Source organism: Trachinotus anak, unplaced genomic scaffold, assembly GCF_046630095.1.
Source record: "Trachinotus anak isolate AG129_WGS33_773 ecotype Australia unplaced genomic scaffold, CSIRO_AGI_Tana_v1 ptg000028l, whole genome shotgun sequence".
NCBI classification, from domain to species: domain Eukaryota; kingdom Metazoa; phylum Chordata; class Actinopteri; order Carangiformes; family Carangidae; genus Trachinotus; species Trachinotus anak.
In genome coordinates this window covers 22,815,618-22,837,920 of record NW_027273879.1, presented here as the reverse complement: position 1 = coordinate 22,837,920, position 22,303 = coordinate 22,815,618, and the positions used below count along the sequence as shown (strand labels likewise).

Genomic DNA, 22,303 nt, shown 5'->3' with positions numbered 1-22,303 from the left:
TGAACGAGAAGATCTGCTGTCGGGATACTGAACTGTTGGCAGTCAGTCAAGACAGGGAGAAGCGTAGGTGTGTGCAACATGATCTGAAGAGAAGATTAAAGGCGAAGGAGAATGACAAAAGGAAAGTAGAGAGGAAACTGCAGCACAACACCAGAGAGGTGTGGAAAGGGATGAGGACCATCACTAGCTATAAAGAGAAGATCAACCAGGCAACATCAAGTGATGTGGACAAGGTCAATGAGTTGAATCTGTTCTAGAACAGGTGAGACAGCTTCACCTGTTCTCTCTCCCATTGCTTCAGCTGCAGCTTATCCTGCAACATCCCCTTCACACTGCTGCAACCTTGACACTGCAGCTGCAACTTCCACCCTGGGGTCATGTCTCCTGTCCCTTACAGTGGGCTGCTTCAGGACTGTGCAGCTCAACTGGCTGAGCCTCTCCAGAAGATCTACAACCTAAGTCTGCAAACAGTGAGAGTCCCAGTCCTGTGGTACCTTAAGTAGGACGCCTGGCTCAGATAAATGACTATAGACCAGTGACCCTCACATCCAACATCATGAAGACCCTGGAGCAGCTGCTTCTTCACCTTCTGAGTCCACAGGTTGAACAGCACTAGACCCCTACAGTTTACTTACAAGGAACATATTGGAGTGGATGATCTGTCTGATCTTGGATGCTTGGATGAGTCAGGTGGTTATGTGAGGATTATGTTCTTTGATTTTTCAAGCACATTCTCCATTCTCAAAGACAAGCTAGAAGGGATGGGTGTGGATCCCTCCTTCACGTCCTGGATTGTGGATTACCTCACAAGACGACCACAGTACATCAGGCTGGTAACTGTGTCTCAGGGACAGTGGGGAGCAGCACATGGGGCTCCAGAGGGGACTGTTCTGGCTCTGTTCCTGTTCACCCTGTATACAGCAGACTTTAAATACAACTCTGAGTCTTGCTACATCCAGAAATACCTTGATGACACAGCTATTGTGGTGTGTATCAGGAATGGGCAGGAAGGAGAGAACAGGGGTCTGACGATGGCCTTCAGTGAATGAAGCAACAAGAACTGCCTCCTTCTGAACACCTCCATCACCACCTCCAAAGAGCTGGCTCTTTTTCCTCAGGAAGCTCAGGTCCTTTGACATTTGCAGTGAAATGCTGCACATGTTTTATCAACTCAAAGAGAGGCAAGTTAAAAAGGCTGGGTCTGTGCTTGGTAGGAGTCTGGACTCACTGAAGACTGTTGATATGCTCTGTAATATGAAGTGCATCATGGACAATACCAACCACCCTCTCCACAATATCCTTCAGGCCAGAGAAGCAGCTACAGCAGCAGCCAACGTCTCATCTCTCTGCTGCAGGACTGAGAGGTTCAGGAAATCCTTTGTTCCCACTACCAACAGATTATTTAACAACTCAGACAAAGGAAGTGACTGAATCTTAATTTAACTAAATACATGAATAAGCTCCTGGATAATTGTGACTTTCCCTATAGGAATAAATAAAGTATTTCTTATCTTATTGAGAGTCTCAGCTGAAGGCTTAAAGGAATCATTGAAGCTGGTTCACATCTCTTCAGTAGAGCTGCTGTGGGCTGAGCTCAGAGAGCCGCTCACACCAGACACCCGGAGAATGTGTCTGAGCTGAAGCAGCTCTATAAGAAGAATGGTCCAAACTTCCTCCTGAACATGGAGCAGGTCTGATCAGCACCTACTGAACAGCTGGTTTCAGGTTAAAGTTATTAAATCCAAGGTTTACTGACTGTTTCCACCAGCCCTGAGAAGGTTTTAATGACTGAGTTTATTAACGATAAAAAGATTATAATTGTTTGTGTGATATTATCACACAGTGTTTGTCTCCATCTGTGACTTGGATGAAGATCAGGTTACAGTTTATGACCAGTTAATGTAGAAAAAAGGTCATTCAGAGGTTCACTGGCTTTTTCTTGCCACTGTATGAAGAAACTGCACCAACAATCTGCATTTGCTGTTGCTGATCTGCTGCAGAAAAACATGTGTTCACACCGGCTGTGTGTCTGCTGCATGACTGCTACTGCAGCTCTATCTGTTTACATAGAGTTTGCAGGATACTTGAATGTTGGATTCTCTTCATTTTTTAGTAATTTCTGATTTAGTTTTGACAGAAAATATCTCTAAAATACCACTGTCTCCTCATGCAGCTGCTAAAATGGTTAAAAAATATCTTTATTTTTTTCATGTCTATAACATATTCAGATTCAGCCTAAACATAGAGAGTGTAATGGAAGGTGTCAGTTTTGTGTAATATTACTGGTATGATGTCAGAATAACATCAACAGGTCTTTTCTCCGTCTGTTTTTGTTGCAAGACACACCTGTCACGCATGAAAAATAGGCGAGACACCAAACTTCAAGATTCCGTTACCATCAGCACCAAAAATTAAACCAAGACGTTCCGCAGCCGCCACACACACACGTTACGCATCCAATGTGTATCCGGCCTAAGTCTCTACAAGCTTAGCACACCTGGATTTGGGCAGTTTATCCCATTCATAGAGTCCTTTAAATGCAGTCTGGAATGCAAACAGACGAAACACAAATTCAGAAAATATCATCAATTTGACAATATTATCATACATCCATGTGAGAGTGTCTTTTTTTAAAAGTTATATTTTTGTGCATTTTCTGGCCTTTATTCTGATAGCAACAGTGATTAAGGGAGACAGAAAAGTCGGGGAGTGAGAGAGAGAGGGACTTGTAACAAAGGGCCTCAGGCTGGACTTGAACTCGGGCCGCTGCGGTTGCGACTATACCTTCATGGTGTGCGCTCTACCAGGTGAGCCACCGCGGCACTCCCCATCACTTTTTTGTGTCCACTGTGAACACTTCCGTTGTGTTGTATTTGCAGTGTGTTCATTTGGTTGCGTTTTGTCTGCTTGCATGCATTTTCTTAAGCTGCAGTGCGTTGAACTCTTGTCAAACTCCCAGCAGGTTTCTCCATGTTTACAAGTGTGTGCAGTAGAGCGATCTCTATTCCTATTGGTCAGTTGGTCAACCTTCACCCCTGAAGCCTGACATCAGGTCAGACTATTACTGCACTGAAACTGTGTTGTCTGAACCTGGGATTAGAGAGACTGTTGGCTTCTTGGTCACCTGACCAGAACAGCGAAGGCGTCTGGCAAACTGCATATTTATTTACAGGTGTGGTCCACTGCCAGTCAGGTTTTCTGATTTCTGTTAGACTTAACTAAACTACAATTCCCAGGGATCACTGTATGAAACAAGTCAGCTCATGTGTTTCTGCTCTTGTCTGCCTCATTCTCTCTTTCAGTGAAGAGCTGTCTGTAGATAATGTTACATTAGTGTAGTCCCAGCTCCAAAAGAGCACAGACACAGAGACTGTTGAAATTTAAAATGTGGTCCCTAGGATTTGCTGCTACCGGCTGATTCACACACTCATTTACAAGAGGAAGTACTGACACTTTATTTATTCACTTGAAGCGGTGCATGAGCCTGATGTCTTACCGCCCAGGTCTTGCTGAGTCTGAAGATGGGAGCACTCTGCAGAGCAGACACCACCGACACCAGAGAATGAAGGTTGTTCAACTCCAGCAGTTTCTGGGAACAAACACAGATGTTATAAACAAAATACAAAGTACAACCAAAACTCACAGTGCCAAAAAACATGATTATCTTCATAAACAACAGGTGAAGCACCCCGTGGCTTAAGGGTCAAGATGCTGACTGTGAAGTGTAGTGTATTGCTTTTCAGGTAAGGAGGGAGGCCAGCTTGACTTAGCATCAACTAGGTACTTTTTTATTATTTACCGAAAAAGACGTGGATGACAGCAGAACAAACATTCTAGCAGCGCCCTCTGCTGACTGGTCTGGGCGTGCACTCAAGTTACCACAAAGCTGGTTCACGCCACATCTCCCCAGGAGTAACCTTAGCTATATCATGAATTTTGAACTTTACTACTTACTGTCAAAACATGTAAAGAGTAACTTTGCATTTCTAGTCCATTACATTAACAACTTCCCCTTTTCAGGTGATAAACATATGCAATTTTATCAATCCTTCTCTTTCTTTCTCACATCTGACATGCTTTAACAAGAACAAATCAGCAACACAAATATACATAGAATAGAAAGAAACATTTGTAAGCTACAGGGTAGTGGGTGGACTACCACTCCCTGGTGGAATGGGAAAGGGGGTTTATTCTGCCCCATCTTGCTTCCCTTCCAACTAACTAAAGAGTCAACTTGACAACAGGTTTCACAACCCGTCCAGAGCGTGTCACTTTGACTCTGGGTGTCTGTGTCCCTGTAGCAGTCTCTGATTCAAAACCAGTAGGACCAGGGACATCCTGAGTGATAACACTGCTGTCTGGTGATGTTGAGTTTGTCCCTGGTTGAGTCTCATTAAGTTCTTTGTTCACTGCAATTGCCTGCAGTTTCATCTGATGGTTTCTCCTCCTGGCATTTTCACAACAAATGACCGTGGTGTCGAACTCGCAGCCTGTATGACCCCAGTCTGGCTCTATTCCTTCTCAATGTCAGTTTTGAGACGTACTCTGTCCCCCACATCCACAGCAGGAAGTGGCTTTGCTGAATATCTCCTGTTGTAGGTTCTTTCATAGGCTCTTTTGGCCTTGGCGTCGTTCTGCTTTACAATCGACAAATCAGGTCAAGCTGGCCTCAACAGGTGGTTGAGCTTAGGGACGGTGGTCCGTAGTCTCCTTCCCATAAGAAGTCTAACTGGACTCTCTTTGGTTGGTTCAGTGGCTGTGTCTCTGTAACTCAGAAGAGCCAGCTGAGGGTCTGGTTGTTTCATGATGCTTTTGGCTGTGCAAACTGCACGCTCGGCGAGTCCGTTAGCCTGAGGGTAGTACAGGCTTGATGTTGTGTGCTGTATGTCATATTTGGACATAAAATCCTTGAACTGCTGAGAGACAAACTGTGGGCAATTATCAGTAATCAGTTCTTCTGGAATTCCAAACTGTGTGAATATGCTCAGTAGCTTGCTCACCACAGCTTCACTTGTGGTCCTTGTGAGGCTCGGTATCTCCAGCCACCTCGAGTAGTAGTCCATAACTACTAGGAAGTTCTTTCCTTTAAACTCACACAAGTCAGCTGCAAGTTTTTGCCAAGGGTGCTCAGGCAGTGGTGTGGTGATGAGTGGTTCACGGTGGTGGCTTGGTTTGTGTTCGTTGCAATGAGAGCATGACAGCACCTTTATCCTTCACTGCTTGGCTGATCTTCGGCCACCAAATGGCATCTCTGTATCTCTCTCAACACTTGTTCAGACCTAGATGCCCGTGGGGGATCCTTTCCAGCATCTCGGATCTTAAGGAATCACCATCTGGTTTGCTCTCTTTAGCAATCCATTTTGTTCACTTAAACTACCTCTCTCCCTGAAATAGTCTGTGGCAAGCTTGGAGACATTTCTTTCATGCTGTGGCAGATCTGTCATGATGTATTGTCTAACAAGTCATCTTTTTCAGTTTCAACTTTTATGCGCTCTAACACTGGTTTGTGTCTCTCCTGCTTTTCAACAGCATCCACATATGCTTGGACATCCTCATTAGTCCATTGTCATCCACTTTGGACTGCGGGTGCCTCGAGAGGGTGTCAGGCACAATCAGGTTCTTGCCTGAAACATACTCGGCGACGGGGTTAAACTTCATGAGACGAATAAGAAGTTGTTGACATCTTAAGGGTGCTCTATCAAGGTCTCTGTGGTTGATAAGCGTCACCAGAGGTTTATGATCAGTCAACAGTCTATAGCTCTCTAGGCCACACAAATAAAGATAGAATCTCTTTGAAGCCCACACACCAGCGAGACATTCCTTCTCTATCTGTGCGTATTTCTTTTCTGCTTCAGTGAGTGTTGGAGAGCAGTAAGCTACAGGTTTGAGCGTACCTCCATGATCCTGTAGCAGAACACCGCCAAGTCCATAACTGGATGCGTCAGCACCTACTACAGTGGGCCGCTTTGGGTCGAAGTACTGGAGCACAGGAGCGGAAGATATCAATATTTTAACCTTCCTGAAAGCTTCCTCTTGCTGAGGGCCCCACATCCATGTCACCCTTTTTTTCAACAGTTCATTAAGAGGATGCAGGGTGTCTGACAAATGAGGTATTTATCTGCCCACGTAGTTTACCATACCAAGTATACGTTTCAATTCAGACACATTGTTGGGTGTTTCCAGGGCGGTGATGGCGGAAACTCTCTGTGGGCATGGAGCAATGCCATCCTGGCTGATAACGTGGCCTAAAAAGTGAAGTGAGCTCTGTCTTATCTTACACTTCTGCCGGTTAAGCTTCAAACCTGACCTGCGGTTGGTTTCCATAACTTTCCCAAGATTGCGGTCATGGTCTTCCATTGAGGCTCCGAATACTAGAATATCGTCCATATAGACCACTGTTCCTTCAGGGTTCTGCAACAGCTCTTGCATTTTCCTCTGGAATATCTCTGACGCGGACGTTATTCCAATAGGGAGCCGTTTGAAGCAATAGCGACCTTTTGGCGTTATGAATGTGGTCAACTTTGAACTTTCTTCATCCAGGGCTATTTACCAAAATCCACTGGCTGCATCCAGCATGGTGTAGACTGAGCTTCCAGCTAATTTGTGCAGAATGCTGTCAACAGTGGGTAGGACAAACTTTTCTCTTTTTACATTTTCATTCAGCTTAGTGAGTCCTACACAAATCCTTACTTTTCCACTGGCACCATAGGTGAAACCCATTCTGTTGGCTCCGTCACACGCTCAATAATGCCATTCTCCTCCATCCGCTTTAACTCCTCCTCAACTCATGGAAGGAGTGGAATGGGTATACGGCGGGGTGCTGCAACACTGTATGGCTTTGCGTTTTCTTTAAGGACTATCTTGACCAGATCCCCTTTACGCAGTCCCAACTCTCCATACACACCTACTTCTCCAATGTGCTGTATCAAGCCCAAGTAAGCTGCCACTGATCTGCTCAGCAAATTGTCACATGTTGACTTTTCACTCTGAAATAACAGTCTTTAGTTCCTCTTCCTTTTGTTACCTTTATTTTGGCCAGAAACTGTGCCTCATGGTCCACTTTTCCTCCTGGACTGTCCATTTTTGATGTGACTGGTCTCACCCTTGGCCTTTCACAAAGTCGGTTATATGTTGCTTCATTTATTATGGTAGTGTCTGCACCAGAATCTATCGTAAAGTTGACTGCATCCTACACATGACCTCGTGGTTCGCCATGGTGGCTCTGTGTCGGTGATGACTTCGTCCACTGCTGTTCTACTCTGATTAACAGTCTCATTTATGGAGCCTAGGAATAAGCTGTCGATCTCCTCAGTCACTTCTTGGATTTGTTTGGTTCTGCATTGGGCAGCAAAATGGCCAATTTTGTGGCATTTATTACATTCTTTGTCTTTTGCTGGGCACTGGCCCCTTTTATGAGTGCGACCACACCTGCCACATTTTCTTCTGTCGTTTGCCTTGTGCCCACCTTTAGCCTCTGTGACTTTGTTTTTCCACTTACTTTTATATGGCTTTGTCTTCACTTCATCAACATTCCCTGCTGCACCGGTCTCGCTGTTCTGGAGCTTCACTCACTCATGCCTGGCCATATCCGCAGCCTCCTTTAATGTGAGATCTGGTCATCTGCAGTTTGAGTGAAAGATCTTTGTCTTTGATTCCTATGACAAGCCTGTCGCGTCTCTCCTCTTCTTTCTCATGAAAAGCACAGTGAGCAGCGAGCTCACACAGATGCCTCAGGTATTGTTCAATAGTCTCGTCTGCCCCTTGGGTCCGCGAGTGGAAACGTTTCGCTTCGGCACGAAGTGCTCCTCAAAAAGACACAGTACCTGGTCAAAATCCTCAGCCCCTCCGTCCTCCGTCAAGTTGAATGACTTGTGCGCTTGCTCCGCTCCTGGGCCCAGGGAGTATATCAGCGCCCTCTCTTGGATGTCGGCAGACTCGTTAGCGAGCTTCGTTGCTTTCCTCCGGTTTGGCAAAATCGAACTGCTCCGGCGCCAAAAACTTTGCCATCTCCAGCTGCTAATCTCCGACAAACTGTTCCAAGAGCGCTGCGTGTTCACTTCTGACACCACGTGAAGTGTAGTGTATTGCTTTTCAGGTAAGGAGGGAGGCCAGCTTGACTTAGCATCAACTAGGTACTTTTTTATTATTCACCGAAGAAGACGTGGATGACAGCAGAACAAACATTCTAGCAGCGCCCTCTGCTGACTGGTCTGGGCGCGCACTCAAGTTACCACAGAGCTGGTTCACGCCACACCGACCATAAACCCAGCAACCTTTGTTGCACCTCTCTCCATGATTGGACAGTATCACAGTATTTAAGTATAACAAGGTATTTTGAAACCTTTAAGGTATGGCACATGCTCCTATCCTTTTCCTATCAAACTGACACAGAGACCCCTGTATTCTGGGTTCAGGTCATTCCTCTGAAAAACACATCAGGTAGTTATACTGTTGCACTGGGTGGCATATTCCTTTTTAACACAAACACACACTATTTTAACTCAGTTCCACACGTACCGTCCTGCTAGAATTACTCTGCCAGAAACACTATAAATATATCTGAAATCTTTGTCCTTAACTGATGTGTTTGGTGATTTTGTCAGACAGTGTCATGGTTATAAAATCAGGAAGAAGTAATGAATAAGTTAGGAGCAAATAAATATTTCTCATCTTGTTAAGAAGCATCTATTCAGTCATCTGAACTCACCTTTGCGATCTTAACAAAATGGCTCAGTATTTCTGCACGGATCTTCAGTGTCTGGGCAGTTAAGATTTCCCTCACCAGCCAGAAGCTCACCTGAAACACAACACACAAAGACACAGAAGTCCAGATGTAATGATCACTCCTCTGATTTAGTCCTGCACTTTAATAAAGTCAGAGACTTGCAAGTGGCAGATTAAAACCAGGATGGTTGTGAGCGAAGTAACACAGGCTAAGACATCCTGTGTCACACTGGATTATATCAACACAAGAGACTAGTGAACAGAGTTTAATGTGCATGTTGGTAGAGCACTCCTTTAATTAGGCTCCTTTTAAATAGGTATCTCAGCTTTGGAGTGGAATGTGTCCCACTCCTGACTCTAAGTCTAATATTCACTCTCCTTTTAGCTCTGTGTTTGGCCTCCACCAGCTACTGAGGGAAACATCTGGCTCTTTAGCTGCTAAATGCTCCACTTTGTTCATCAGCTGCTCTCTGACTGAATCTGTCTGCTGTTTGCTGCTGGTCACTCAACCAAACTGCAAAGTTCTGGATTATAAAACCAAAAAAAAATGGGCTGAAAGAGATTAAAAAGCTCCATGGAGTTGAGTGGAGTTGTGGAGTTGTTGGTAATCCTTGTAGCTTCATCTCTCCCCTTTCACATTACAAATGTGATTTTTGGTTCACATAAAATTTTGATTGAGCTTTAAAGATGAACAAACTGTATTAAATCTTTACTTCTCCTACCTCAAGGGGAAAAATATCCATGGAGGTACCACATTAATACCACCTTAATATCGATTAATAATAAAATAGGGATACAGGGCTCACTGTTATTCTCCACATGCAACAATTATGGCCAAAGAAACTCTAAATGCGCTAAATGTTTGTGGGCATGAAGAATTTGAATTACGCTCTAAAAAGGTGAAGATGGGGTTGAACCCAACAGCAACAGCTTCCATAAATGAACTTTTCAAATTATGGTCAACGATTTTAAGAAATGTGCTGTTTGGTTGCCAGGATTCATGCCCATGATCCCAAATTGGAGGAAGATGGGATGAAGATATCAGCTTACTGGAGGAGCTTCGAACCAAAATACTTTGTACTCAGTATATTTTCTTTAACAAACTGGACATTGCAGACTCTCTGTAATTTTATTATCGTTTACGAGCTCTTAGATCTTCTACTGTCTAGCTTTTAAATACACAAAATTATACGCACAAGAAAACAGGCAGCGCGGCTTTATTTTAACTATTCTCCAAAACTATGGAACACCCTCCCACATTTTTAAACACCTGAAAACCTATACATTCAATTTGCCTATTAATTACATTTTTATCATTCTTACTGCTTTGTTTTTATTTTCATTTATATATTTCATCATCTACTGTTTTTCATTGTCCAATTTCATTGTCCTTCTATTCACCCTTGTTTTAATCTGATCCTTTATTTTCATTGTAAAGCACTTCACAATACATCTCTATGAATAGTGCTCTGTACAGTTTAAAGTTATTTTAAACTGTACAGTCAAATATTAAACATAACTAATGTCTCTTATTTGTTAAGAGTAATTATTTGTGATGATGAAATGATGAAATATTTGCTGTAGAAATCATGTGAGACAAACCTGGTTGAACCTGCGTGTGAATGCGACCACATTCGGGGCCAAACTGTGTTTCTCTTTCCCGTTCCATCCACAGCTGGCCAGCTCCTGCCAGTCAGAAAATCACATGAACCAACAGATGTGAGAAATATGTGACAATAACCAACGCCACCATGAGTGCGTAGACTGAGACTGAAACAGTTAACTTGAGTTTTACACAACTGATGACCAATGAGAACACCTTTCTGGACTGTAACCTCATGTTAGAACAGAGCCATGAAAAACCATTACATATCCTATCAGAGCTGTTGTCTGACAGTGTGGGCAGGAATACAAGTGTAAATCCCATGTGGGGGAATTCTAGTGAGAAGCCATCAGGAAGCAGACTTTCAGAGATTCTCACACCCAGATGGATAAAAAAATGTTAGGTAATTCAAACCAACCACAAATTATTTTTAAGCTACGTGCAGAGTATTTTACATAAAAGTTATCCCCCAACATAGCAGGGACAGTCTGAGCAGCTAAATTAGGTGACTTTAATAGACTTTAGGTTAACTGAAGTCTGTAAAAGAACTAAAACGATAAAGTATGTATTATTTTAAATATCAGGCAAATGAATATCAAATAAATCAAAAGAAGAGAAACATGACTAAGACCAGGCACTGTGAGGATGTATGGTGTTTTGAGCTAAATGCTAACATCAGCATTCTATCGTCTTCTATATACAGGGCTGTTAGTTCCCACAATGTTCTGTGGTTGAGGTGGCCTGTCTCACCTGAGATAAAGACCGCCTCCACTGTCAGGAGCAATGACTATAAGATGTTATGTCCAGTTTATTAAGCATCAGGAAAAATGATAAGTGAAGTTCTCCTGTAACATTAAGGAAGCACCAGTGCTGGTCCACTCTGCTGAATACTTCAATTATTTGCAGATGGTTTTGATTTAAAAGAGTTCTTTTGTCTGTTTGCACAGCTGTGCATTTTGTTAAACCTGTTATTGTTCTCTTTGTCTGTTATTATCGTTAAAAAAAAACTGAAGAAATAGGCCTACTTTTATTTAGTATGGTCTATTTATTTGATATACTATTTCATTTGCATGTTTTGCAGCTGTATAATTTCAAACAGGGAGAGAAACCCTGTCTTGGCATTGTATTTTGACCACAGTCATTTTAATAAAAATGCTGGTGACATCACACATGTGGCTTATATGATTCTTGTCTCCAGCCATCATTTTGAGTGCAGTCATACAGTGAATATTACCATCTGTATACAGGGCAACTACCTGCAGCTTGGAAACTACGACAATATATAAATAAATCTATAAAGCTAATGACTGGATTACCATATTATTGTGGAGTTACATCAAAGAGAAACTTCCGGTGGAGCGACTGAAGCGGATGGCCGCATAACTTTGCTCTAATCAACGATGGAGGGGGGGAAAACACAAGAAGGGCAAGGGTAAACAACCCGGGAAAGCGGAGAGGGGCGACAAATCGGCGACAGAAGGGGCCATAGTCGAGGAACATGGAGACGATAATGGCGGACAAGGACAACACACTGAGCTAGCAGCAGTGGATATGGAAGCTAGCATCGCCATCATCCGTGCAGACTTAAAGACTGTGGACATGGAGATGAAGACAGAGTTGGGTAATTTTCGAGACAGAATCAGAGAAGATTTAAAAAAGGAGCTAGCCGACGTAAGAGAGGAAATTCAACATTAGATAGGTGAAGTAGCGACCAACCTTAAAGCTACAATCGAAAGAGTGTGCGAAGCAGAAGACCATATAGCCGACATTGAGGAGTGGACCGTGGACTTCAAAGAGGTACTAAGCCAGTCACTGCAGGCCCAAGATAGATTACAGATGAAGCTAACAGACCTGGAAGCACGTTCAAGGAGTAATAACATATGCACTTATGGCATCTCAGAGGGAGCTGAAGAAAACAACATCCAGCAATTTATTGACAATATTATCAAAAAAGAGCTGCAGCCCCTCACTGAAGTCAAACTTGGAATACAACGGTGTCACAGAGCGCTCGGCCCTAAACCCCCAGAAGCGGCACAACCTAGGTCGGTGGTTGTATATTTTCAGGAGTTTAAAACCAAAGAACTGGTGCTGCATTCTGCGTGGAAGAAGAGGGAGATCTACTATAGCGACAGGAGGATTTATTTTCAACCATGACGACCCTGCAGAAACACTGGCAAAAAGAAAGGCGTATACCAAGTTCAAGTTTGGTCACCAATAACAGATCATTCACCTACCTGTGTTAACTGTGGATTTAAATGCAATGTCAGGAATATAGGGTAGTTACCCTTAATGTAAATGGCTTACACAATCTGATTAAGAGGGGCAAGGTTATTGCAAAGATGAAAAGGGAGAAACTGCATGTAATATTCTGGCAGGAGACCCATCTCAACCGAATTGAACATGAAAAGTTAAAAATATATAGTTTTAGAAATACATTTTACTCATGCTATAAGAAAGGGAGAAAAAGAGGGGTAGCAATACTGATTCCTAATAGAATGAAATTCCAATTGGTCTCTGAACCCTATGACAAAGAGGGTCGGTATGTATTTGTTAAGGGGTTCCTTGAACAGGAACAAGTTACACTAGTTAATGTGTATACAGGTGCTGGTTATATAATTAGAATAAGTTGATTTATTTCAGTAATTCCATTCAAAAAGTGAAACTTGTATAATGTATACATTCATTCCACACAGACTGATATATTTCAAGTGTTTATTTCTTTTAATTTTGATGATTATAACTGACAACTAATGAAAACCACAAATTCAGTATCTCAGAAAATTAGAATATTGTGAAAAGGTTCAATATTGAAGTCACCTGGTGCCACACTCTAATCAGCTAATTAACTCAAAACACCTGCAAAGGCCTTTAAATGGTCTCTCAGTCTAGTTCTCTAGCTACACAATCATGGGGAAGACGGCTGACCTGACAGTTGTCCAAAAGACAACCATTGACACCTTGCACAAGGAGGGCAAGACACAAAAGGTCATTGCTAAAGAGGCTGGCTGTTCACAGGACTCTGTGTCCAAGCACATTAATAGAGAGGCGAAAGGAAGGAAAAGATGTGGTAGAAAAAAGTGTACAAGCAATAGGGATAACCACACCCTGGAGAGGATTGTGAAACAAAACCCATTCAAAAATGTGGGGGAGATTCACAAAGAGTGGACTGCAGCTGGAGTCAGCGCTTCAAGAACCACCACGCACAGACGTATGCAAGACATGGGTTTCAGCTGTCGCATTCCTTGTGTCAAGCCACTCTTGAACAAGAGACAGCGTCAGAAGCGTCTCGCCTGGGCTAAAGACAAAAAGGACTGGACTGCTGCTGAGTGGTCCAAAGTTATGTCCTCTGATGAAAGTAAATTTGGCATTTCCTTTGGAAATCAAGGTCCCAGAGTCTGGAGGAAGAGAGGAGAGGCACAGAATCCATGTTGCTCGAGGTCCAGTGTAAAGTTTCCACAGTCAGTGATGGTTTGGGGTGCCATGTCATCTGCTGGTGTTGGTCCACTGTGTTTTCTGAGGTCCAAGGTCAAAGCAGCCGTCTACCAAGAAGTTTTAGAGCACTTCATGCTTCCTGCTGCTAACCAACTTTATGGAGATGCAGAGTTCATTTTCCAACAGGACTTGGCACCTGCACACAGTGCCAAAGCTACCAGTACCTGGTTTAAGGACCATGGTATCCCTGTTCTTAATTGGGCTGGGCTCTCATAACACCTGAGCAGTGCCACAGACTGATCGACTCCATGCCACACCGCATTGCTGCAGTAATTCAGGCAAAAGGAGCCCCAACCAAGTATTGAGTGCTGTACATGCTCATATTTTTCATGTTCATACTTTTCAGTTGGCCAACATTTCTAAAAATCCTTTTTTGTATTGGTCTTAAGTAATATTCTAATTTTCTGAGATACTGAATTTGGGATTTTCATTAGTTGTCAGTTATAATCATCAAAATTAAAAGAAATAAACATTTGAAATATATCAGTCTGTGTGTAATGAATGAATATAATATACAAGTTTCACTTTTTGAATGGAATTACTGAAATAAATCAACTTTTTCATGATATTCTAATTATATGACCAGCACCTGTATACCACCTGGACAGGATTATTCCTTTATTAGAGAAATTTTTGATCTGATTGCTTCTGAAGCCACTGGGGTTTTAATATGTGGAGGAGACTGGAATTTCCAGCTACAATGTAAGCTAGACTCCTCTAACACATTAAAGAGATCTGCTCCCAACGCTAGAGTAATTCAGAATATGCTGACAGAGCTCGGGATGATTGATGTATGGAGGGAGCTCCACCTAACAGAAAGACAGTACACATTTTATTCAGCAAGTCACAGAGTGCACTCAAGAATCGACTATTTTTTTTACATATAACTCAGACAGACACAGACTCAAAGAATGCAGTATAGGGATTCAAGATGTCTCTGACCATTCGCCTGTTTATCTTACCCTGCATCTAGGCAAAAACTGAGAATTAGAGAAAAAAGCCAAGTCTGTTAAGCAGAGATATGAGAATGGCCCCAGGGCCCTGAAACTCATGGCATGGAGGCTAATGAAGCAACAGGCAGAGAGCTCCATATTTGAAATTAGAGACCCTAGAACTAAAAAAGTGTGCCACAAATTAGAGGACATACTGTACAACACATTTTTGAAAACTATTACAGAGATCTATATTGCGAACCAAATACAACTAGCCCTCAGGAAATAAATATATTTCTGGAATCACTAGATTTACCCTCCATAGGTGAAGAACAGAATAAAGCCCTAACGGCAGATATCACAAAGGAGGAAACAGAAAAGGCAATTTCTAAGTTGAAGGCCAATAAAGCACCCGCAACGGACGGCTTTCCGGCCGAATGGTATAAGGCCTTTAAAGAGCAAATAATACCCATACTTTTGGACTGTTTTAACCACACACTTACAAAAGGTGATCCACCAAGAACATGGAGGGAAGCAATAATTTCAGTTATTCATAAGGAGGGGAAGGATAGAAAAGAGTGTAGTGCATTTAGACCAATTTCTGTACTGAATATTGATTATTAGGTGTATGTGTCAATACTGGCTAAAAGACTAGAACATAAAATAGCAGAACTAGTGGATCCACATCAAACAGGCTTTGTGTGTGATAGACAGATGCAAGACAATTTTAGACGAGTGCTGCATGTACTTGATCATGTGACTAAGGGGAATAACAGAGCTGTAGTACTCAGTCTAGATGCCGAAAAGGCATTTGACTCGGTTCGCTGGGAGTACCTATATCTGACGCTGAGAAGATTTGGATTTAAAGATGACTCTATTAGATGTTTTAAAACCCTGTATCTCTCTCCGGATGCCAGAATAAAAATTAACGAACATCACTCACAGCCCACTGAGTTGGAGCGAGGCTGCCGTCAAGGTTGTCCTCTCAGCCCAGCTCTTTTCTCCCTATTTATCAAACCCTTAGCACAGTCAATTAGAGATGACCCGGTAATAAAAGGAATAATGGTCAGAGGCTTGGAGCAAAAGATTTGTCTATATGCAGATGACGTGTTACTGCTTATAACAGCGCCAGAGGTTAGCATCCCTAGGTTGACATCTATACTAAAAGACTTTGGAACCTACTCAGGATATAAATTAAATGTGCAAAAAAACAAAATTTAAGCTCTAACTACACTCCTGACAAGACATGCTAAATTTGATTTTAAATGGAACTCAAAGGAAATTAAGTACCTGGGGGTTTGAATACCTAAAGATCTATCCAAGATATATGAAAGCAACTATGGTCCCATAAGTAAAAATATCAAGTCAGATATTGACAGATAGTTTCAACTGCCCTTAGATATGCACAATAGGATAGAAACAATAAAAATGAACCTACTTCCCCGACTCTTATATCTTTTTCAATCCCTGCCAGTAATGGTTACACCAATGCAATTTAACGAATGGGATAAGTGGATCTCAAGATTCATATGGGGGGGTATAAGGCCAAGAATTCAATTCAAAACACTGCAACTGCCTAAGAGAAAGGGGGTAGATCACTTCCATGCTTAGCAGACTACTACAAGGCAGCACAATTAAGACCACTGGCATGCTGCTGTAACCCAAATTATACAGCAACATGGAAGGATTTGGAAATTTCACAATTAGATATACCGTTACAATCTATACTGGGTAGTAAAATACTGTATGAGCAGCATTCTAGTGGCCTGAATCAATGGTCTAAAGTTTGACTTCGAATTTGGTTCAAGGAATGTAAATCACCACTATTCTAAAGACAGTCTAAACTGCTGAGATGGGTTGCTTTTGACCCCGAATTCAAGCCCACAAGGATTGACGTTTAAACATTGGTATAGAAGGGGAATCACCTCTTACTGTTCAATTTCATCGAAGGGAGAATTTGATAGTTTTCAGAAAATTTCAGATACATATGGGTTGGAAAAACTTGATTTCTTTAAGTATCTTCAAATCAGGTCTTATTTTAATGATGAGATAAAACCAACAGAGGAATGTGATCCCAACTTAATTGACATATTTATTGACATGTACAAAAATAAGAACAATAAGAAACTTGTTTCAACACTGTACTCCCGTATTCAATCTAATAAGAAACACTCAACAGATAAGGTTAGATTAAAATGGGAGAAAGAATCTGGAACTGTCATCACAGAAGAAGAGTGGTTGAATATATGCTCTGTGCAGTCAACTTACACTAGCTCTGGTCTTTGGAGAGATTTTTGCGGGCGGAATCTGGTTCGATATTTCATAACTCCTAAGTTAAAATGTGTGCAGACAGGGGAGACAGTCAGAGGTCTATTTTGGAGGAACTGTGGAGAACAGCTAGCAGACCATTTTCATATGTTTTGGAGCTGCACAGCTATTCAGCCATACTGGCAAGAGATTATACGGGTAATACAAAATATTTTTGGCTGAAATGAAATTTACTGCTCTTTTTCTACAATCTATTTGGGCAATATTGCACCCCATTTACTGGTGCGGGACAAATATCTTTTAAAAATATTATTAGTAGCCAGCACGAAAGCTGTAACCCGAAAGTGGTTGCAGGCCACACCTCCAACAGAGACAGACTGGATTGATATTGTGACTAATATTCAAAATATGGAACGAATGACCTTTTCGCTAAGCCTACGGATGGATAAGTATTTGCAATACTGGGAAAAATGGATTGTGTTTGTGACCACAAGAGATGCTCACTGAGCCATCACTGTATGAACTGACTTGTATCACCATCAATATAACGTCTGTATGAATGTGTAGGTGACCAACTGTTTGTTCTATGTTTTTCTGAATGTTGTTTATGTTCTTTCTATAAAAATAAAGTACAAAAAAAAAGTGTGAGGAGTGTGCTCTTCACACTCATATCTGTTGATGAATCTTTTATTCCACATTCCCTGACACAGACTGGTTTTCTGTCACCTAATCACCATGGATCGGACAAGACAGGACAAGACGAGCAGTGTTTGAACAGTTAAAACTAAAAATAGACATAAATTAGAACGATACTAAAGTTGAAGTGATTTCTCTCCTTACACCTGATCTCAGAACAGCTTTCTGTCCCATAAAGGATCTGATGCCTGTTTCATTCATCATGTAATTTACTGCCCTCTGCTGGTGGCAGCAGGGTATTGTCTCTGAAGCAACTTCGACTTCCAGCCTGTAGCTATCGTTTCTGTCTTTTTCGTGGGTGTGACTGTGTCCTGTTGACAAAGGCTGGATCTTGTCAAACAGAAATGGGACCAGATTCTTTCTGACGTTTGTCTTGTGTCCTGGGATCTTTGACGGGTGATTAGCTATAGCCTACTAGCTATATTCTACTGTTTTTTGATCATTTATGATATTACAGCATTATACGCATGTGCAGATGGTTGGAAACTGAACTTGCACATCATAAAATTACTTCAACAGTCTTTCAAGGCAATACACTGTGATTCATCATCTCTGTGAAAGATCTGCAGGAAGAGAAGTTTGAGACAAAACATTGTTACAAGAGTAGAGCAGCTCCTTTCACGAATAGATCAGTACGTGGGCTGTGTGTGTTGCGGGCAAGAGAGTTAGTCGGTTGCTTGGTTCTGATTGCCTCTGTAAAAGTCACTGCACATCACTGATCCATAGTAAGTTTCTCTCATCAAGAAGATTAGGTTTTACTAGGTTTTTAACTCTTGGCTGCAACTTTTAGTGTTGTTCACAGTAGGAAGACTTCTAGTGGTAAGTGAGGTACTTTGTGAATACCCCAAACTGCATGTCTGACCACTTGAAATGGACTAGGTTTTGGATGCATGCTCATAGACACGACCAGTCTTAGGAATAAATGGGAAATATTAAGTTCATGGCTGTGTTGCTGTGTTTATACACATTTGGAAAAATTAAAAGACTTGGAAGACCATGTTGGATGAGTGAACTGAACTCTACACCAAGTGTCTGTGAGGTTGTTGTCTTTATTTCATTTCTAAGTATCAGTCAATAAAGTCTCTGCCCTCTCTGCTGTCCTGCAGACAGTCTGCGTTAAGGGAAGGAAATCCTACAGGGCAGAGCACTGACTGGGATTTCATTGACTAACTGAGGCTAAAGCAGGGTTTCCAGTGGAGAGTTCAACCACTAGGACCAGTCTGGGTTCAGCTCAGAGGCAACAGCTGTGAAGGTAATCATGGCTGCATCAGAAGTATTTGAAACAGAAAGGGCACTGGAATCATGGCGTGGAGGGGGGAGGAGGCATTTCTCAGGGATTTTCTGCAGAAGAATTTCTGTTTCCTGGTAAGAATTCAACACAAACACTGCAAACATAATTACTGACAAAGTACGGAAACCACTCTATTAGTCATCTGAAGGGTTAACAACACCACAGCTAGAATTTCCTAATAAGAGGCCAACCACCTGACTACATGAGTCTCTTACCTCTGGCTGTATCGCTTTGAATACTGGTGCATCCATCAGCGTGATTTGACTCTGAAATACACAGAAATACATAGACAGAAATTCATATTATCTGTCAACATAAAGGAGGTTAGATATACCGTTATGACATCATGATGGAGGAAGAATACACACACATATACACACACACACACACACACACACACACACAGTCTTCAGAAAGTCCTCAGAGCCCTTCACTGATCCTTAATTTCAAATGGATAAAATTGTCATCAATAACCCTCAATAATCAGAAATAATAAAGTGAAAACAGGTTTTAATAAATGTTTACAAGCTTATTAAAAACCAAGAACTGAAATCTCTCACTTACATTTTCATGTTCTATTCTTAAAATGCATTTCAGTGCAAGTCCTGCTGTCATATCAATTACAATGTGATGTGAGAATTTACTGTTTCAGAACCATGAGGCCAGTGATGTGATTGGAAATGGGGATGATGGGGACAGAGAGTAAATCTGTCCTTAAACCAAAACACTGAGCAGCAGAGACTTCAGTGTGTGTTTGGACCCCTGTTACATAACAGCTGTTTGACTCAGTGTTAATTAGAGTTGTGACGTTCACGAACGAACCGAATCTTTTGACCGGCTCATTAACATGAACGATGGGAACCGAGTCGCGTTTGGTTGGGAGCCGTTCTTTTTTTTTCTCTCTCCCTGAGTTCACACCTATGGTTCACACAGATGCTCACACAAGCTTCTCCTTGCTCCTCCACTTTGTGAGACGGAGAGAGCATGGGGAGGAGCATGGGGAGGAACGCTTATTTCATATACATTGCATATGAAATAAGCGCAACAACTCATGGATAAAATGAATTAACCCCAAGCTGGCTTCTTAAAAGTGAATAAATATAAAAATGAGCCAAATGAGCCAAATGAGCCAAATGAGCCAGTCTTTTCAATGGCTCTTTGAAATGAACGGATCCCAAAGATCCGGCTCCCTCCAAAGAGCCATAAATCCCATCTCTAGTGTTAAAATAACACATTCTGAATTACATGTAAGAACATCTGATTTTAAAATACTCAATAATACTAAATGAGTGTTGATCTTCTTATTGTTTTTATCTGTCTAGGTGATGCTCTGATACCATTTTTCCCTCCTGGTACCAACACTGATATCTGAACTACTACTGAGTACTAATCTAATACCAATGGATTAAATAATCATTTTACCAGCTGTATACTACTAACCCTGGATGTGATATGCTATCATAGTTGTAGGACATGTCTCGGGCTAAACATGAACAGATCTTTCATTACCTAAAAATTAAATGTAAGAATATATAACACTCCCACCACAAGTGCCATGCCTCCAAATTAAAGCCTTACATAATGAACACGTTGCCTTTTTACTGGTGGAACTTTCCAGTGGATTCAAGTTACATTAATTATCTACTGCAGTTTTCCCAGAAATCAATTCTTCTTCACTGCTCTAAAACAGTAGCTGCCAGTGGTTGCGCAGCACAACCTTCTCTGTAGGTTACTGTCTTACAGCAGCGAAGAGGAATTGATTTCTGGGAAAACTGTAGTTTTATCCAGGAGTGAAAAAAAACATAATTAATAAATTACATGGAAACAGATCAGGACATAGACTCGTGTATTTGCTGATACCTGATCCAATATTCCAGGAAGGGCCAGACACATTTGTAATACTAGTATCGGTATTGGGAAAACTCTAGTTCAGTTCTTTCCTGCAGTACACCAAAACTGCTTGCTTTTGGACATCACACATCAGCTCCATGTCTTTTTGCAGCTGTGTGGTAATTCAGCCAAAAACAGAACAGCAGCTGTTAATACCTCTGAGCTACCGGCATCTAGGAGCTTTATCACTGAGCCAACCTCAAGCCCCCTCTGAACCTTTGCCATATAAGTAGTATAATCAGGTAGCAGTAACTTTCAGGTGAGATCTGATCTGTCCGATACACTGCACAAACATTTGAAGCGTACTCACAGCAAATTCCTCAGGCGTCACCTTCAGCACATCAAAGACGACTGCATCGTAGCTCTTGGCGTAGTCCACACAGGGTCCATCCAGAGAGTCAGAGCTGCTGCTGGCCTGAGACACACACACATTCAACTGCCATTAAGATTAAGACAGCCTTTATTAGTCCAACAGTGGGGACATTTGCTGTATCACAGCAGCAAAGTGGACAGTAGAGGAGAAAACAAACCTGCAAATGTCAGTATCAAATACTTAAGAAAAAGACAGATAATATAATATGTACAATTAGATATTTACAAAATATATAACAATAGCAGCAGATAATGGAAATTGCACGGTTGGTGTGTGAAGTTATGGCGCATGGTGAGTCGTCAGTCTTTGGTGTGAGTGTGGTCTATAGAGTGCAGTTTGTTGTACAGTCTGACAGCAGCTGGAAGGCCAGATCTGCAGTATCTCTCCTTCACACAGTGTGGGTGCAGCAACTTGACACTGGGAGAGCTGCTCAGTGCTGTCAGAGCGTCCTGCATGGGGTGGGAGATGTTCTCTCGATAGCTTAGCCACCATTCTCCTGTCGCCCACTACCCCCACTGGGTCAAGGGGACATCCCAGAACAGAACTGGTCTTCCTGATCAGCCTGTTCAGTCTCTTCCTGTCAGCAGCGGAGGTGACCTGCCTCCATCATGTTTGTTGTTGTTGTTGTTGTTGTTGCTGTCGCAATTTTATGACGTCAGACGCTCCATTACTACAGCAACCTGTCAGATCAGTCAATAATGTGGCACAGTCTGAACAGAGCCATAACCAATTTGGACACTTGCTAAAAACAGTGTGGACAGTCAGCCCTAAAAATTGGATTTGAGTAGGAATCTAATTTGAATCAGATTCGCCTGCAGTCTGAACGCGGCCAAAGGCTACTGTACCTGCACTCAGTTAGAGTCAGTAACAGCATAAGAAATTATTTTACTGTCATTTCAGAATCATTACACGTCCCAACAACAGAAAAGACGAGACAAACTTATCAGTGACAGACTGACAGTGACCGACCGCTGTCAAGCAGCACCCGCAGTTGGAAAACGGGAGAGATCGGCATATGCCACTGAGGGGATTGG

General features: G+C 42.1%; 1 protein-coding gene across 2 annotated transcripts in view; it reads right to left on the bottom strand.

The window, feature by feature from the left end:
* LOC139611858 (ras-specific guanine nucleotide-releasing factor RalGPS1-like) overlaps nt 1–22,303 on the bottom strand; it is a 125,660-nt gene that overhangs the window by 83,247 nt on the left and 20,110 nt on the right. For both annotated transcript variants that reach the window (XM_071466807.1, XM_071466806.1), the window contains exons 3-7: nt 21,207–21,311; nt 19,222–19,272; nt 10,327–10,410; nt 8,708–8,797; nt 3,497–3,589 (exon numbers count right to left, since the gene is read on the bottom strand). In XM_071466807.1, the coding sequence (XP_071322908.1) occupies nt 3,497–3,589; nt 8,708–8,797; nt 10,327–10,410; nt 19,222–19,272; nt 21,207–21,311 (423 nt within the window). The remainder of the gene's footprint in view (nt 1–3,496; nt 3,590–8,707; nt 8,798–10,326; nt 10,411–19,221; nt 19,273–21,206; nt 21,312–22,303) is intronic.